Source organism: Heterodontus francisci, chromosome 33, assembly GCF_036365525.1.
Source record: "Heterodontus francisci isolate sHetFra1 chromosome 33, sHetFra1.hap1, whole genome shotgun sequence".
Taxonomy (NCBI): Eukaryota; Metazoa; Chordata; class Chondrichthyes; order Heterodontiformes; family Heterodontidae; genus Heterodontus; species Heterodontus francisci.
Genome location: NC_090403.1, coordinates 41,821,628 through 41,841,523, shown reverse-complemented (window position 1 = coordinate 41,841,523; position 19,896 = coordinate 41,821,628). Strand labels below are relative to the sequence as shown.

The following is a 19,896-nucleotide window of genomic DNA, read 5'->3' as shown; positions in this document are numbered from 1 at the left end:
TAGTTGGCCATTGTGTGGGATGTTCAGACAAGGAGGGAAAATATTGACATTGTCGCTATAACTTTTACTCCCTCCTGTTCCATTGTGGCTGAACACCATTTCGGGTGACTTGTAGATGATTTTTTTTTGGTTTAGAACTGGAGATGATCCCACCTGAAAAGTCAGGTGCAAATGGCACTTGATTCTTTGATCTATACTCATTTGCATTCAAATGAGAAGGTGCAAACTTGGTCAGTCTAGGGAAGGCACTAGTGAAGGTAATTTTCTTTCACCTTTGCCCTTGGATGGTAAATTTGTGGAGTGGATCACCTGCCCTTTATAGAACCTGTCGAGTTTTATTTATTTCTGCCAGTTTACTGCCCAAATGGTGAAGATGAAAATTACCCCTCATGAGGTAGGAAATGAGAATTGTGTGTACAGTACATTTAAAAGACAATGAAAAGGGGAGTGTCACAATGGGTGGGGGGGAGGTAAAAACATAAAAGACATCTCAGCCCAATACCAGCCTTTGCCACTGCTAAAGGAACAGACCAAGGGAACCAAGGTAAAGGGAACTCTAGGTGCAGGCAAGGGTCTGCAAGTGATGGAGCATCCCAGCACCCAACCCTTGTTTAATAGCTGCTTAAGATGAGGTGGTGCTTGCAAAGAGGGTTGCCTTCAGTGCCACTCCCAGAGGTCAGCTTTGCAAGGGGATGTATCCAAGTTTTACACCATAGTTGACTGTGACTGCTCCTGCATGTGTCAGCCCTGTGCTTTGAAGTTTTTGGAGGTGATGGTATACCTTTGCATTAGCCTCCCTGCTGACCCGAATCCTAAGAAGACAAGTCCCCAGGTTCCTATCAGGTAATTGTACCAGAACCTGATGAGAATGCATGGTGGGTGTGACAAATCAGGTAATACTGGCTCTTGATCACTCTGGCATGCTTTCTTCCAGTACCATGTAAAGAAGTACGTTGTGTAATTGGGCTGTTTCTGAAGAAACTGCCAGCAAAGCAGCTGGGTAGCCATTCACATTTCATAGTGAGGTCACTGGGGTCTGCTGGTGCAGCTTCCTTTGGGAAGACAAGCCTCCATCAGCACACTGTCTGCCAAACCAAGGTCTCACTCTGCAGTTGAGGGAAATGTAGGTGCTGGCAGGAGGGCAAGCAGCAGCTCTTAGACAGCCTGACCAGCTTGGCATTTCTTCGTGGGCCACCCTCCTGTTCCAAACACATCAGTTGGGAGGATCCCTATTAGCAAATCTATCTGTGCTTGTTAAGTGGGTGGGGCAAAGAATAATTAAGTAAGTCAAAAAATTTACCCCAAAATGTTTAGAAAGTACTAACTGATTTCTTGTGGTCTAAGTAAGCACATTCTGAGGTCAGCTGAAGTCACAGAGGGAGGTTTCTCTAAATCACCAGCTGTTTGTAAATCTGTACCTCGTCTCTTTGGATGAGAACCGGTTAGCGAGGTCAGAAAGTAAACAGCAGGAATTACTGTATTATTCCTCTTTTAAAATATTTTTTAGATTATTTGGTCAAGGATACTGTTTTATGATTATGACATTTGAACTGATCAGGTGAAAGTGCGATGGGTACTTTGGATGTCTGACATCAAGTGTGATGGATGTCTGCTCGATGCAAGACTAAAAGATATTTTTTTTTAAACTGACAGATTTCCTATTATGAAAATGTTTTCAAAAGCACAGTTGAATATTCAGGCTGTGTCCAAACAACAACTGATCATGTGGTCATTGGAGGTATTGCTTTTCCTTAATTGAAGAAGCACAGTCTACTGCTCTTTATTAATCAAAGTAAGGCACAGTGTGCTGAGATATCCAAGATAAACTACCAGGATTTTTTCTGTAACCAAAGGGCATCCCAATCAGTTATATGGTATGCTTGTTTTATCCCCCCACAATTTCAATCAGATCCAGACGCGTCAGGATACTACAGCTCAAAAGCACTTCATATTCAAGATCAGTAGAAGAGGTTGCACGGAAAAGAACTTGTTAATGCACTGGTTTATGGTTTTCAGAATAGACTGAAGTGCTGTGATACTCAAAACAGCAAAAATCTCAAAATCTCCAGTAATGAAAATGGAAATTTGGCCCTGCTTATTGTGCAGTTATTCTGCACATTTTGCATTCTCACAAAGCAACATTTGTAATGACACAGGAATCACAATGTATTTGCAGCCAAACTGGCATCAATTCAGCATCAAGTGTGAGACCATCTCCAAAAGGTAGTCTCGCACCACTCCAGCTTCACAGTATGACAGCACTTGGTACTGAGTCAACTTTGAAATGAAAATTGAAGTTAACCAGAACCCAGATAGTCTTTTGGCTCATCTCTAAATTGGAAATTTCACTAGCCATTGGAGGCCAGTGAGTGGAGCTCTGCGTATATGTTTCAATTAAATGCTTTTCCTTGAGTGGAAAACAGTGAGATTGAGCAGCATAAATTAAGATTGTATGTTTGAACGACAACTTGTATTTATACAGCGCCTTTATCACAGTAAAATGTCCCAAGGCACTTCACAGGTGCGATTATCAAACAAAAATTTGACACCAAGCCACATAAGGAGATGTTAGGACTGGTAACCAAAAGTTTGGTCAAAGAGGTAGGTTTTAAGGAATGTTTTAAAGGAGGAAAGAGAGGTAGAGAGGCAGAGAGGTTTAACAATGGAATTCCAGAGCCTTAGGGCCATGATGGCTGAAGGCACAACTGGCAAACGGTTGGGCAATGAAAACTGAACCATTCTAAAAGCGCACCCTGGTTTTCAACCCTACACCTGTAGGACTAGAAACCAACAGTCCAAAACTATTGAGGAATTGAATGAATGAACAGTTGATGTTAACATTGTTCATGTACTGTGAAAACAGTACACGTCATGGAAAGTTATGCATTTAACACCACAGCCTCCAGTAGAAATTGGGCAACCTGGAGAGTTGCTTTGTTTCTTCAAATTCTGCATGTTTAATGAATATTAGAAAAATAAATGCTATTGAAAATAGAATAAAACTTAAACATTTCACACCATAAACCAGAGTTTTTGATTTTCAGTTTATTGAAAAATTGGTGTACCATTCAGCCATTGTGATACAGTTAAAGTCCTAACCTTCAAGTTTGTCAGGAACCACAGAGACATCGTCGCTGTAAGGTCTCAGCTGTTTCTCATATGAAAAGCCTGGAATGTAAAGAGCACAATTATCAATGTTATTATTGCTTGCCTCAATCCAATGCCTTGCCAACTGCACCTGATTTGAATGATAAAAGCTGATTGGTGAAAAATTAATCTCAGTGAGTGACTGAAGATGGAAGAGAAGTGGTGAGGATAGATGCATAACAATGGTGGAGTGAAGTTATATTGACTTTTGAGTCAGTGATTTATGCTGTAATGCAATAGAATTCAACTGTAGTAATCACTTCTTGTAGTGTTCAAGAAGATGTAATGCTTAACTTTGAAGTGTTGATTGCACTGCTCAGTAACAACAACATTTCCAGGGGATAGAGATAGATGGGGCTTTATGAAGAAATTCTTAGAATCTTGGCAACGTTCCTCTTGATACATTTACATTTTTAAGGGGGATCTAATTTGACCGCAGGGCCAACAATTCTTTTTAAATGAGGGGGCCTGAATTGCTGAACTCTTTTGAGGATGTAAATTGCCTCTGTTCAGATTGAGCTGTACCCTAACAATGGACATCAGAAGATCTGTAATGTTATAATTGTTTCATGTCCACTTCAGAATAAGTCACACGTGTAGTGGCTTAACTTTAGATTTGCAGTCCACATGTTGACTTTGGTAACTATATCCTTTATATTTGCTTAACAATTGCAGTGGTTAGTTACATTCATGATCTTTTTTTCATTAAGATTTATTTTGAAATTGCAATTATTTTCCATCAGCACTTCTGTAAAAAGAGAAATGTAAAAGGGTATGGGGAGAGAGCAGGGCAATCAACCAAAATGATTCCAGAGAATAGGCCAGCTGGGCTGAATGGGCACCTCTTGTGTTGTAAAATTCTATCATTCTAAATGAGACTTGAGGTACAAAGAACTCTACTTTTATAATATCTGAATTTATGAGTGGAGCATAGAAGACCTGACTCTGCCCATTAGATATCTGTGCTAATTGCCAAATCAAGCACTGTACCTTTAGGAACAGGAGTAAGCCGTTCAGTCCTTCAAGCCAGTCCTGCTGTCAATTAGATCATGGTTCATCTCTACCTCAATTCTATTTATTTGCCTTTGTTCGATATTCCTTGCTACTCTTAGGCAACAAAAATATATTGATCTCAGCCTAGAAAATTTCAATTGAACCAACATCCATCACCTTTTGGGGAGAGTTCCAGATTTTCACTACCCTTTGCATGAAGAAATGCTTTTTGATTTAACTCCTAAAATGCCTAACACTAATTTTAAGATTATGTTCCTTGTTCTGGAGGCCCCCTATTGGAACACCAAACCCCCGCCCTCTCAATTGACTCCCCACCCCAGCCACTCGCAAGGGCATGGCGGATTGGCCCCAGTGAGCTCCAACCCCACTTAGCTGCTTCCGAGGCCGCTGTCCATAGTGCCTCTTCTTGATGTATGCAGTCCCAGCAATGGCCACCGCCCCCGGTGGGACTGCTGCGGCTGAAGAGCTGCCAGACCTCTGATTGGCCAGCAGCTCTTGGAGGCGGGACTTTCTGCCTCAGGGGGGCAGAAGTCACAATTGCAGGTAATTAATTGCCCGAGCCATGCAAAATGCAGTCGTGACTTCCAGGGCCGGCTAAGGCGGGCTCATCCCTGTCTTTCCAGCCCGTGGGCATGGCCACTGCTTCCTCTTGAACTTCCGGCGACGGGCTTTTTTTTAAACATCCTGTTGAGTAGGAAATTTTAATTTCTCATTCAAAGGACAGCACCTCTGGCCACACTTGTTAATAATGTTTTCAGCCTGTTGGTTTAATTCATCACATTTGTCAAAAAATATATCAAGTGACATTTTCTATTGTAATCGTAAAGAACCTGTGCTATTCATAAACAAGGCGATTGCCTAATGAGCTCAGTTACTATACCTAAACTAGCAACTTGCACTTATATAAATCAACAGTTTAACCGCAATCAATTGGACATGGCCAAATAAAACATTACAAGAATGTTGGAGATAAATTCTAAAAGCCTGCTACATTTAGATGAGATTGCAAGAAGCTGGTGCTTTAATTCTTGGCAAATTTTAGATAGTCCGGTCAATCAACCATGGATTTTGGATCTCCAGTTGGTTCTAAAAAATCACCCAACTTATCTTCCCCCTTCTTCTGATGAATAGCAACTTACCATCTGGTATCTGTGCAAGTGAGAAGGATTTGGATTTAGGCCACAGAAGGAAATTTCAGGTAGCAAGATAAAAATTGCTGCAGGAGTTGATTAATGGACAGGAAGCTTGGACCTGTGGGTGAGGTGGCTTGGGGCAGGCGAGAGAAACTGCAGGTTCAGGAAGGTTAACGCCAGCATTGGAAAGGAAGCAGCGACCCTCTTGGGAAGGGAAGTGGCAGCTTTGGAGGTGGAAGTTCAGGGAGGGTTGTAACAGCAGAATGTGGGAAAGGTAGCCAGGGCCTGAGGCAGGAAATTGGCTGCTCCCTTGGTATATTAGCAGCAGCTTAACAGAGGTCGTTCAGGGTCATGCGGATAAGACTCAGTAAAGGGGAAATGATTTGGAAGGTGCTACCCTCTGGCCCACGACCATCAGCTGTTTCTCCAGTGGTCTAAAGATGATGCAGTACCTTCATTAAAAACAACCGCAAAGAATATTGTTCTTTATTCCCTGTATTTTATAAAATTCATTTCTTCAGTTAAACAGTTAAAGCTGGCAGGAAGTTGTCAATTAATTCAAAGTGTTGAGACAACTAAAGTAATGATAAATTGTCAATTTTTGTCAGTTTTCTTTTGTGCTGTTAGGCTGAGCAATTTCACGATCCTAATTTGTCCCAATGTGGTAATAAACAGCCATTATATACACACTTCAAATGCACAATAAAAACTAAGAGGTAATTCAGTGGGATGGATAACTTTCCTCCCGTTCTTCTGTAATATTTGTTTCTTTTGTAGTTGACCCCCTCCAGTTACCCTAATACCACAGATCTGATCTGGATAGACCCAGTTTTCAAAATGGGTGAACAATCCACCCAACCTCACAGTCATTACACACACAAATTCTCAGGTACCTAGTTAGTTGATAATTTCTGTGGAATATCCTGTTTCTTTATATTTTTAAAGACGTCACCCTCTCTAAATTCCCCAAATACATGAAACCATGTTGCTTTCTTACAAATCATTAAATATTGCTTCCAAAAATGAAGTTCTTCATTTTTAATAGGCACATAAATGGCCCAGTTATAAATATTAACCAATATACAGGTTATCATTGATCTAATCTGTAAGCAAATAGGCTTTTGGGTAAACCAAACAAAATCTGTCAGCCACAATGTTCAAAAAAAATGATATACAGTGGAAGCTTGATCATCTGTTTACTTTATTTTACCCACCAGAATTTTTGCAGTCTGAGCCCTCTGAGGGACAGCGTGTGCTGACATAAACGAACCTGACAACTGAAAGATTAAATTCAATCTGTTTTTTGTATTATACATGACTTCATTCATGTGCCTAGATTATTGCTGTACCATTCGCACAAGACCAAGTTTGGGGACTTTTGATGAATCAGCAATTATCTATGGGAGGGTGGGGGGGGGGGGGGGGGGGTGGCGGGGGCCACTCCATTAGAAAAGGTAATGAAGGTAGCACTATAACAGGCTTTAACAGATCACTGATGGAGTCTCTAAAATCTTGGCTGATGGAAAGATTGTAGTGTTAGCACTGAAAATGTGTCCAGTATTGCTGCATTTGGGTAGTTACTCTGCCTCTTCCCACTTCCTCAGCTAGTACTGTGTGGTTGCTCGGATACTGATTTTTGATCAAAAAAATGAATTGTAGGATTGTCTGCGCGGTCAAGTGGAGCACTTCTGCCTATTTTGGCATCCAGTGCTAGCGTCAGCCAGCTGCACAGTGATGCAATCTTGCCACTCTACCAACAATGTGCCTTTAACACAGCACCAGAGCTATTTTTTTGAACAGTCCAAGCTCACACTCTGTGTAAGGTTAATGATTTTGTGCCAATCGGTACCAGATTGAGGGTCATGTTGTGCTGTGGGCTAACTGGCAGGAACTGGGTTCAAACTGCCCAAGGTCCACTTCACTTTCATTCTATCAGTGTGGGCTTGATTTCAATTGAACTGCAGTGGCAAAAGGCCACTGTCTAAACCCCAGTTGCCACAGAGCGAGATGACTTTCAGGTCCCACAAGCCAAGGAAAGCCTTGGATCATGGCATTTTTATAGGCTGGTCATCAGCTATGCTCCACAATGTTTTTTGATGTGACTAATTCACATCTTCTTCTTCTTTGGCCTCCTTGTCTCGAGAGACAATGGGCAAGCACCTGGAGGTGGTCAGTGGTGTGTGGAGCAGCACCTGGAGTGGCTATAAAGGCCAATTCTAGAGTGACAGGCTCTTCCACAGGTGCTGCAGAAAAATTTGTTTGTCGGGGCTGTTACACAGTTGGCTCTCCCCTTGCGCTTTTGTCTTTTTTCCTGCCAACTGCTAAGTCTCTTCGACTCGCCACATTTTAGCCCCACCTTTATGGCTGCCCGCCAGCTCTGGCGAATGCTGGCAACTGACTCCCATGACTTGTGATCAATGTCACAGGATTTCATGTCACGTTTGCAGACGTCTATGAAGCGGAGACATGGACGGCCGGTGGGTCTGATACCAGTGGCGAGCTCGCTGTACAATGTGTCTTTGGGGATCCTGCCATCTTCCATACGGCTCACATGGCCAAGCCATCTCAAGCGCCGCTGACTCAGTAGTGTGTATAAGCTGGGGATGTTGGCTGCCTTGAGGACTTCTGTGTTGGAGATACGGTCCTGTCACCTGATGCCAAGCATTCACATAGTAATGCCTAATGCAGTAAATAGCGGCCCCTGACCAGAAAACATCAGTGATTCTGTGTGCTAGTTCTCCAAGGAGACTCCATCCTTTTGTAGTTAATGCTCAGATGAGTGCTGAGTGCAGAGTGAAGAGTTATTCTATTGCAAGTTGAGAAAAGCTGGCAGATGTAAGGAGATGTACTGAATCTACTGTTCAACATTAACAATCTCCATAATGTACGTTCATGTGCTTCCCAATAGCTCAGTTGGTAAATGCACTGTTCATGCAGAAATGAACTGCACAACGGCAATACAGCATTAGCTGATCTCTGCTAGAATAGCGTATGGATGGTATAATTGTCCTCATTGAGTCTGGGCCATGGAGGCGAACAAGCAATACCGCCAACACTCACTTTTTGAGTTGACACTGGAAGATCAATCGCTTGGCCATTAGGTAGGTGAGGCAACACCTTCAAAATGGGAGGGGAGAAGATTGGAAACTCTTGCACTTCTTCACTTGATTTGTTACAGAAGTTATTGTACATCTTCAACACAGAATCATGATTTTTTTAAATTATTCATTCATGGGATGTGGGCGTCACTGGCAAGGCCAGCTAATTGCTCATCCCTAATTGCCTTGATTTCCTGAATAGTTTGCAGCCAATCAAAAAACTCAAAAAGAAACCTTATGAATGAACTGATAGCTAGTCAGATGATTCACCACACCTGTGTCTATTAGTTTCACAAGTAAATTGCATTCCATTCCTTCACCCATGCCAATCAGCTGAAAGACATGCAACTTTATTAAATTGTATATTTAAACTAGCACCTACTTGAACAATGCACCTGTGTTAGATGTTTAAAAAATTAATCACTCTCCAAGAGACAAAACAGGATGTACTGTTGAATAAAATAAAATTAATACAAGCAGATGCTTTAAAAGGGAAAGATAGGAATGTACAAGACTAGAAATGTTCATTGCGCTGCTGGTCCCAGTATAAATATCTCACACACATGCACATGCACTAGATATTAGACACAATTCACAGACTGGTACGTTGCTCATCCGTGAAATGGCTATTCTGATTTTGAGAAGTTAGTATCCTGACAGAACTGTCATTCTGCTGAGTCTATGATTTTACCTTCCAGGTTGTTGGACTGAGTTGGATAACCTTCATTAGGCATGTACATGGAAGGACAGCCAGGAATATCTAGGGGAAAGGGAAAGCATTACTGGTTATAGTGAATGCCTGCAGTTTCACCAGTATAGCATGAGCATGAGTAACTTTAAGTCTGTCTACTTTAACAGATTGATCAATATGCTGCATCTCAAAGTAGACACTATTGTAGCTATTAATTCATATCAATCTTAAGCAGTATAAATGTCGCGTCAAACATCAGCAAAAGGACAATCTATCATTGACATAAAAGCAGTACAAAGACGTGAGGTGTAAATTGCATTGTATACTATATATAATTGCACCCTTATTAAAAAGCTCCATAATACAGTGAGATCAATTTGAGATCAAGCTGATCCCAGCTGAAAATGCATTGGTGTGGTTGTCAGGATTGTGCTGTGCTGCTTCATCAGAATGAATAGCTTGTAATCACTCACTATTTAGGCTCACATGTGAAGAATGCCAAAGGGCCCCTGGCACAGATAGCTAGTGCAATGTTAACCCATCAGAATCAACACCTTCAGGAAGCAGGAGGGGTGAAAGTTGGTAGAAAAAAAAGGGCAGCAGGAGAAAAAAGTATTTGTATTGCCTGAATAAATAAAAACAGTTTTGACTTCACCATTAGCCATTTTTAAATTGGTTTCCTGTAAGTACCAGTTCAGAATTAAGTATGAAAGCTGATTTTTTTTAAATGTTAAAATTCTTGAATTAGAATAACAAATGCTTCAATGATCAATTTGTTAATATTAGTTCAGTGGTAGCACTCTTAGTCCAAGTCAGGAAGTCATAGCTTCAAGCCCTAGGCTGACACTCTGGTGGAAGGGACTGCACTATTGGAGTTTCCATTTTTCAGACGACAGTCAAATTAAGGTCCCGTCTTCTCTCTCAATGGACGTAAAAGATCCCATGACACTATATGAAGAATAGTAGGGAAGTTCTCCCAGTGTCCTGGCCAAAATGTATCCCTCAACTAAAAGTTGAAACAAGTTATCTGGCCATTATCTCATTGCTGTTTGTGGGACCTTGCTGCCATGTACTTCATAGGTTGAGAAGTGTTTTGGGACATGCTTAATTTTTGAAAGGTGCTGTAAACCCAATCACATAAAAACCAGAATACAGACAAAGAGAATGAAGTTTGAACAAAATAACCATAAAAAAAGTAACCATAAACTGATGGACTCCCGGGGTGTGGTAGCATAGTGAGTGTTACTGGACTAATAATCCAGGGATTTGGACTAATGATCTGGAGACATAAGTTCAAATCCCACCTCGGCAGCTGGGCAATTTAAATTCAGAGAATTAAATAAAAATCTGGAATAAAAACCAAAGATCAGTAATGGTGACCATGCTCAGGAGGCATCACACAGCAGAGCCCAACTCTGCTCTCATCTACTATCCATGCACATGCAGATCCAGCAGGAGTCACTGGATAGCAATCAGGTGCAGGAATCCCAGGTTTATTTTCCTTCCTTCGCATAGGGTTACTAAAGACAATTTTTGTACTCCTACACAGAATCATAATTGTAGTATAAAAAGTCTGGGTGGGGGATGACATGCAGGATTCTAAGGCATTTTCTGTAGGGGAAGATAACTCATGCCAAAAAGATGTCCCCTCCCCTCCAGTTTCTCCACCTCCGACACATTTGTTCTGAAAATGCAACCTTCCATGACAGCGCTTCTGACATGTCTTCCTTTTTCCTCAATCGAGGAATCCCCCCCACTGTGGTTGACAGGACCCTCAACTGTGTCCGACCCATTTCTCGCACTTCTGCCCTCACCCCTTCCGCCCCCTCCCAGAACCGCAACAGGGTTCCCCTTGTCCTCACTTTCCACCCCACCAGCCTCCACATCCAAAGGATCATCTTCTGCCATTTCTGCCACCTCCAGTATGATGCCACCACCAAACACATCTTCCCTTCCCCTCCCCTGTCAGCAATCTGAAGGGACTGTTCCCTCCTCGACACCCTGGTTCACTCCTCCAACACCCCAACACCTCATCCCCTTCCCACGGCACTTTCCCATGCAATTGCAGGAGGTGCAATACCTGCCCTTTTACCCCCTCTCTCCTCACCATCCAAGGCCCCAAACACTCCTTCCAGGTGAAGCAGCAATTTACTTGTACTTGTTTGAATTTAGTATACTTTATTCACTGCTCACAATGCAGTCTCCTCTACACTGGGGAGACCAAACGTAGATTGGGTGACCACTGTGCGACCACCTCTGCTCAGTCCGAGAGCATGAGCACAAGCTTCCGGTTGCTAGCCATTTCAACACCTGCCCCCTCTGTTCTCATTCCCACATTTCTGTCCTTGGCTTGCTGCAGTGTTCCAGTGAACATCACGCAAGCTTAAGGAGCAGCATCTGATCTTTCAATTAGGCACTCTACAGCCTTGCAGACTGAACATTGAGTTCAATAACTTCAGAGCATGACTAGCCTTTTTAAAATATTTTTCTTTTTTTTCTCATTTTATTTTATTTTATTTTTAAACACGTGCCTGTTTTTCATGTGCTTTTGGACAGAGCTGCTCATTACTCTGCCATTAATACGCTCTCTGGCTAATGCTTTGTCTTTCACCACCAGCATTAATTCTGTCTTTGCCTTTGTCCCATGACATCTTTGTTACTTAATTTCTCCTTCCCTCTGCCCTATCACACACCTTTCCTTTTGTTCTCTTCCCCACCAAACTACCCCCACCCCCTTCACTTGCTTAAAACCTAATTCTTTTTTAATCTTTGCCAGTTCTGATGAAAGGTCACAGACCTGAAATGTTAACTCTGCTTCTCTCTCCACAGATGCTGCCTGACCTGCTGAGTATTTCCAGCACTTTCTGTTTTTATCCCCGCCCCTCTTGGTCTGTGTTGAGGTAACTGATGTCAGCCAAGTAGTTTGGGTTCTATAACTACTCTCAACATTTCAGGGCTGAAGACAAAAATAAAATCAGGCAGATTTGTTGCTTCTAAGTATTTTCCAGTGGCCTCTGCTGCATCATGATTCCATGGTGCTGAGTGATAGTAAGATCTGGGTAGGCAGTGGGTTTCTCTACAGTGCAATAGCCTGATGTTATTCATTTACCGACATTCACATTGGTGGGAGTAATGGCTTTCTTTTGCTTTTGCATTTACTAATTCATGCACTCACAGACTCTCAGCATGAGTTACTGCCCCCAAGGATAGGGAGTGATAAAACTGGAAGGGTAAAAATGCAGTCCTGAGACTTCAGCAACATGCAAGAGGCATAAGTGACATAGAGGAGACCACAGAGTTAATTTTTTTTCACATTGCCGTCACCCTAATTCAAGCAGGGGTGGGAAGTGCGGCAGATAGCCGTTCCTTTGGCTCTGGGTGACCGACCACAACTTCTGAAACTTCCCACTGGAATTCTGCTATATGTTCCTCAGAGCCCCATAACTAACCTTGGATATTCCCTGCCCCGAGCAGTTACCTTGTTCCAGGGACCATAGTCTGCCCAACTAGTCACAGTCATGTTGAAACTATACATCAATGATAGGAATGTATCATATCAGACATTTTCCATTCACAGCGTCAGCATTGCAGGGGATGGAAAAGTGGGACTTCCACAAGAGCGGGCAATCTAGCCCCGTGCATCAAGTTCTGAAGACCTTATGACATTGTCACCCAAGAAGACTCGGTGGCCCAACAAGCAAGCTTCCAATCAGGGAAAACTTGGACTCACATTTTCTGTTGAATGTTCCTGCAAAATGTTATTTAAAAAAATGCTTTTGCGAGGCTTCCGCAACCCCTCCCACTTACCCAATTTACCAAAATAGAAACATTAACAGCTTTTTCCCCTCCCTAGGTCAGGGATGGAAAGACCAAGATTGGAACCTGTACTGCAATCCCACGTAAAATGAGTGAATCGTGCAAATGGAACTCTTCCAGATGCATATTTGGAAGGGGACTGATGGTATAGTTGTGTGATGACTAAGCCACAGTGCTCTATATTTGTACTTCAGTAATGATCCACAATTTCTCTCTGAAATCTAGCACAGGGTTGAACTTTTTGATTTGTGGTCAGTGTCATTCCTTTAGTGGAAGAAAAATCATTATGAATGGAGAGCTATTAGAAGGGAATTTCCCATGGTGCAACCTTTGCAATCAAAAAAAAAAAATCTGGAATTGAAAGCTCGTCTCAGTAATGGTACCATGAAACTTTCATCGATTGGCATAAAAACCCATCTGGTTCACTAATGTCCATTAGGGAAGGAAATCTGCTGTCCTTACCTGGTCTGGCCTACATGTGACTCCAGACCCACAGCAATGTGAGCGACTCTTAACTGCCCTCTGAAATGGCCTAGCAACCTGTCAAGGACAATTAGGGATGGGCATGGGCAACAAATGCTGTCCTGCAGGAATGGCCACATGTTATGAAAGAATTTTAAAAAATTGTTCCAGTGGCCTTCAATGGATCACAATCAGGAACTAAATCTTTGTCACCCCCTCCTGAGGTCAATTATAACCCATTGCTTACTGCCCCAGATAAGCTTGCTTAACTCAGTACTCAACTGAAAACTGGCCGTCAGTAGGGCTCAGCACAACACATGGTGCATTTGCTCACTAAGCCATTCAGGGTTGCATTTAGCATGTCCTTTTAAAAAGCTCAATTCGCTGCATGTAACTAATTTATTTCTGAGTGACACTGAAACCAATTGTGCACATCTACTGCTGTTCCTGATTGACATCAGCTCTCAGCACAGACCAGTGATCAAACCTCCGGCCTTGCCAGTCTTGAGGCTCAGTTACACTTATGGCCACGCACATCCCAACTGAGCCATTGGAGGTACCTAAAGCACATCATACGAATTAAGAGCAGAGATAGGCCATTCGGCCCCTCTAGCCTGCTCCGCCATTCAATAAGATCATGGTTGATCTGTTTGTGTCTCAAATTCCACACTCCCATCTACCGCCGAAAACCTTTGATTCCCTTGCCAACAAGAATCTATCTACCTCCGCCTTAAAAATATTCAATGACCCTGCCTCCACCAACACCTGAGGCAGAGAGTTCCAAAGTCGCACAACCCTCGGAGAAAGAAATTCTCATCACTGTCCTAAAAGGGCGACCCCTAATTTTAAAACAGTGCCCTCTTATTCTGAACTCACTCACAAGAGGAAACATCCTTTCCACATCCACCTTGTCAAGACCGTTCAGGATCTTACAAACTTCAATTAAGTATTCCCTTACTCTTCTAAACGCCAGTGAGAACAAGCCCAGTCTGTCCAACCTTTTCTCATAAGACAACCTGCTTATTCCAGGATCAATCTAGTGAAGCTCCTCTGAACAGCGTCCAATGCATTTACATCGATTAATAAAATTAATACTCCAGCCTACTCCCGGTCGTCAAAAGGGTTAATCAAGCTGTGAAAATTCAAGTGTGTGTCCAGGCTAAAGCTGGTGTATAAACAGTTTATGGATCCATAAATTCAGACCATAAAAGGCAACCTATTCAATGCAAAGGCTGCACAATAGGAAATTCCCCTCTAATAGCTCTCCATTCATAATGATTTTTTTCCACTAAAGGAATAACACTGACCACAAATCAAAAAATTCAATCCTGTGCTAGATTTCAGAGAGAATTTGTGGATCATTACAATGAATAATGTGTACTGAAGTATAATTATAGAGCACTGTGGCTTAGTCATCACACAACTATACCATCGGTCCCCTTCCAAATATGCATCTGGAAGAGTTCCATTTGCACGATTCACTCATTTTACTTGGGATTGCAGTAAGGGTTCTAATCTTGGTCTTACCATCCCTGACCTAGAGAGAGAAAAAGCTGTTAGTGGTCCTATTTTGGTAAATTGGGAAAGCGGGAGGGGGGTGGGGAAGACTCGTAAAAGCATTTTTTTTGTAAATAAAATTTTGCAGGAACATTAAACAGAAAATGTGAGTCCAAGTTTTCCCTGCTTGGAAGCTCGCTTGCTGGGCCACTGAATCTGCTTGGGTGACAATGTCATAAGGTCTTCAGAACTTGATGCACGGGGCTAGATTGCCCGCTCTTGTGGAAGTCCCACTTTTTCGTCCCTGGAATGCTGACGCAGTGGATGGAAAATGTCTGATATGATACATTCCTGTCATTGATGTATAGTTTCAACATGACTATGAATATTTGGGCAGATTATGGTCCCTGGAACAAGATAAGTGCTCGGGGCAGGGAAGATCCAAGGTTAGTTATGGGGCTCTGAGGAACATATAGCGGAATTCCAACGGGAAGTTCCAGAAGTTGTAGTCAGTCACCCAGAGTCGAAGGAACGGTTATCTGCCACACTTCCCACTCCTGCCTGAATTAGGGGACAGCAATGTGAAAAAAAGTCAACCCTATGGTCTTCTCTATGTCGCTTCTGCCTCTTGCACGTTGCTGAAATCTCTGGTTTTATCGCTCCCTCCCTTGGGGGCAGTAACTCATGTTGAGAGTCTTTGAGTGCATGAATTAGTAAATGCAAAAGCAAACGAAAGCCATTACACCCACCAGTGTGAATGTAGGTAAATGAATGTCATCAGGCTATTGCACTGTAGAGAAACCCACTGCCAACCCAGATCTTACTATCACTCAACACCATGGATTCACAGTGCAGCAGAGGCTGAGGAGTAGTTATAGAACCCAAACTGCTCGGCTGACTTCAGTTACTCAACATAGACCAGGAGGGGAGGGGAGAGGAAGTCTTTTTGGCATGCATTATCTCTCCATCTTCCCCTACAGAAAATACCTTAAAATCCTGCATGCCATTCTTGACCCAAACTCTTTCTACTACGAACGTGTTTCTCTGTAGGAGTACAAAAATTGTCTTTAGTACCTCTAGGCAAAGGAAGGAAAATCAACCTGGGGTTCCTGCCCCTGATTACTATCCAGTGATTCCTACTATCCACGCACATGCAGTACCAGCAGATGTGAGCAGATTAGGGTCTGCTGTGATGCCTCCCCAGAATGAATAGCCTGTAGCAGCACACTGTTTAAGCTCATGTACAACGAATAGCCACTTGGATTTGGTGCCAGAGGCTGCCTGCCATCTGTGGAATTGCATCCCAGCAAAAGTCAGCACTTTCTGGAGAGAATAGCAGAAAATTGAAAGCAAAAAAAAACTGTTATTTGAAAAGGAAAGCCGTGGCAAATCAACTCCACTGGGCTGTAGCTGAACTAACATCTGGTCAAGTCTTTAGCAGCTGAACTGTTTAGCACTGTCTCCAGTTTCACTGGGCATGCTCATTTAGTCCGGGTGAAGTCATGTGCTCTTATAGAGGAAACGTCTGGTGAAATACTACACCGCAGAAATTCCATCTGGGAATTCTAGTCTTTCACCCTCCATTTTATGAATGAAACGCTGCAGCCTCCATTCACAGAAAAACAAGCTCCTACTGGCTGGTCCCAGAGGAGGGGCAGTCATTGAGGGCAATGTAACAAAAGAGCTCAATGGAGAGGATAAGTGCTGCAAGCTTCCATTACCTGAAGGACATCAACAACAGATAGACAGGCTGTCTGTTAACAGGCTTTCTAATTAAAGTGGCCTTGCTAATTTGGCAGAAAACAATGGTACGCAATCCCTAAAAGGTGAACGAGTACAAAGGGAACAAGAAATGAAACCACAATCTGTCAACAAGCATAAAATGAAATATGTTTAAACCATAAACCTGGAGGCTTTGTTGTGAACTGACAACATATGGATTTGAAGTCTACCACTTTTGAGTACATAGGATAGAAATCAAATCAGAGTCACATTTCCCCTTATTATCAGACAAGATAACATAGAATTCTGAAAAAAATTACAGACTAAAAGGTGAGAGAATAGCTGGCTGTCAGGATGTTAGAAACAGCAATTTAGCACAGCCTGGCTAATGACTTCACAGGTTACATGAGTAAAGTTTGCGTGTTTTATGTCAGCAGAAACCTCGGATTTCACTGTCAGCCTTCCTTTTGTTACTTTGTGAACCAAATGGACTGGGCATAACAGACCATGCAAGGCACTGTTAGAAGTATTAAAAGGGATTGTGACGTAGTTGCCGATGGTGTTTTGTGTTGGTTAAAGTCAGATACATTTAGCTCTTACGTCACTGCACAGCATTATCAGCGACAACTGAAAAATACCAGTCCTGAATTTCCTCCACGTTCAACCTCCTTTGGCACTGTGTAAAATATTTCTACACGTTGCAATCACACTTTTCTTCCCAGGATTACATACTGGTAGATTTGGGGCCCACATTGCTGATTTCTGAGTGGCAACTGTAAGTCAAATCATTTTTATAAGCACAATTTTCTGTTTGGACAACGCTGTCACTCCCTTTAGAGTGGCAAGATGCTGCTCTGAAATTCTGGGCCTACCCAGGGCAGGTGCTTTGTAATTGTATGTGTGTCTGACCCCTTTAATAACCCCATGTCCCTGTGACTTGGGACAAGGGCAGCACTGGGCCAGGCTGGGGCGGATATAAGCTCCCATCCCGCTGCATTTTCAGTGGCATAACCAGAATTTAAGGCCATGAGCCTTGGCTTGGGGATCATGCTCTCACCCCGACTCAGGAAGATCATGAGTTCAAGCCACATCTCAGCATAGTACTGCAGGAGGTATTATCCTTTGGATGAGATGTTAAATTGAGGTGCTGTCTAGCCTCAGGTGAAGGTAAAAGCTCCTATGGATCAGGGGATTTATCTTAGTGTCCTGACCAATACTTATTCCTTGACAACTATCACTCATAAAAGATTATCTGGTCATTTGTCTCATTGCTGTTTGTGGGAGCTTGCTGTGCATAAACTAGTTGCTGAGTTTCCCTATGTTACAACAGTGACTGCAGTTCAAAACACTTAATTGGCTGTCAGGTACCTTGAGCCAAAAAATCTTTACAAAAATACGATGGCCAAAAAACAGGCTGGAGTGTTTTTCATAGCAAACCTTGGGGTTGAGGAGATGGCTCAAACTGCGGTATGTGGATTTATGGTATCATTTGAACCTCTTGTGTTATTAAGGCAAGAGATGAGGTGCAGGATAACATCTTATGATAAATCCTCTATATGCTCCTGAGGGCTCCATAAGATAACCTTCGTTCTCCCCCGTCCAGGCACTTATCTTTCTCCTATCTCCAGTCAGGCAGGAAGTAAGCAGGCAGCATGTTAATGAGGCCCAGCTGCTAAAGCTGGTTGAGCTTCCCTGCCGCTGTTCCCAGACGGGCCGGCTGCTCCCATTGCCATGCAGCCGCCCGTTAAAATAGAGCCCACTGCAATGAGCCCCGTGATTTTGTTTTCCTGGTTATTCTATATGCAACAGTATTGAGCCTGTGTACCACTCTACACATATTACAGAGGTGCCTGGAAAGACATTATAAGTCTATTCATGTTGCTTAAAATAAAAGCTACCTTCAGTATGTAATCACTTGCAGTATTGTATTTTTACACAGCCTCTCAGATTTCAGACTTACTTTCTATTGTAATAATTCTGTTCCTTGCCATTTCCTGTTTTTGTTTCCCAAATCCTGAATGTTACAGCCACAGAAACGCACAAGTTATAAAAGCACCTGCGGTAATGGCAGGCTTGTCTCCAACATCAACACTTCTTGACATTGCTCTATTAGGAAGTCAGATCAACCACACCCAACATTTACATTTACAAATAAACACAGGGTACAATTTTCAGCAAAGCTGTTTCCTCAAATGAAGTTGGATTGCAGCACAAAATCCATTATTATTTTTTAAAATTTCTCCCCATTCGCTACTGTAGGTCTCTTAATGAGTTCTTTTAAGTTGTCTGTTGCAACATAAATGAGTTACGTGGAGTCTAGTTATGTTGAAGATCTCGAAAAACAGTTTATTACAGCTAAACCATTATACAGTACAGAGCTAACTATTTACAGTTTACTATTTACTATTTTACCCCTTCCCCTCCCTCCCAGAACCGTGACAGGGTTCCCCTTGTCCTCACTTTTCATCCCACCAGCCTCCATATCCAAAGGATCATCCTCCGCCATTTTCGCCACCTCCAGCGTGATGCCACTACCAGTCGCATCTTTCCCTCCCTTCCCCTGTCAGCATTCCGAAGGGATCGTTCCCTCTGCGACACCCTGGTCCACTCCTCGATTACCCCCACCACCTCGTCCCCGTCCCATGGCACCTTCCCCTGCAATCGCAGGAGGTGTAATACCTGCCCATTTACCTCCTCTCTCCTCACTATCCCAGGCCCCAAACACTCCTTTCAGGTGAAGCAGCGATTTACTTGTACTTCTTTCAATGTAGTATACTGTATTCGCTGCTCACAGTGTGGTCTCCTCTACATTGGGGAGACCAAGCGCAGACTGGGTGACCGCTTTGCGGAACATCTCCGCTCAGTCCGCAAGCAGAACCCTGAGCTTCCGGTTGCTTGCCATTTCAACACTCCCCCCTGCTCTCATGCTCACATCTCTGTCCTGGGATTGCTGCAGTGTTCCAGTGAACATCAACGCAAGCTCGAGGAACAGCATCTCATCTACCGATTAGGCACACTACAGCCTGCCAGACTGAACATTGAGTTCAATCATTTCAGAGCATGACAGCCCCCCATTTTACTTTCATTTTTAGTTATTTTTTCTTCCTTTTTTTTACATTCCTTTTTACATTTTTTACAATCTTTTTTTGCATTTATTTCATTTCATCTTAGTTTGTTCAGTTTGCTTACCCACTGTTTTTTCAGGTTGTTTTTCTTCAGGTTTGCACTTGCTGCTGTTCAATATTCAGTGTATTCACACCTAATCTGTACTAATGCTTTGTCTTTCAACACACCATTAACATATTGTTTGCCTTTT

At 42.7% G+C, this 19,896-nt stretch overlaps 1 protein-coding gene across 3 annotated transcripts in view; it reads right to left on the bottom strand.

The window, feature by feature from the left end:
* Window positions 1-19,896, bottom strand: part of etv4 (ETS variant transcription factor 4) — a 103,505-nt gene that overhangs the window by 18,344 nt on the left and 65,265 nt on the right. For 2 of the 3 annotated variants that reach the window (XM_068013355.1, XM_068013357.1), the window contains 2 exons: window positions 9,084-9,152; window positions 3,100-3,168 (listed from right to left, as the gene is read on the bottom strand). In XM_068013355.1, coding sequence (XP_067869456.1) covers window positions 3,100-3,168; window positions 9,084-9,152 — 138 coding nt within the window. The remainder of the gene's footprint in view (window positions 1-3,099; window positions 3,169-9,083; window positions 9,153-19,896) is intronic. The other variant, XM_068013356.1, reaches the window with a different exon arrangement.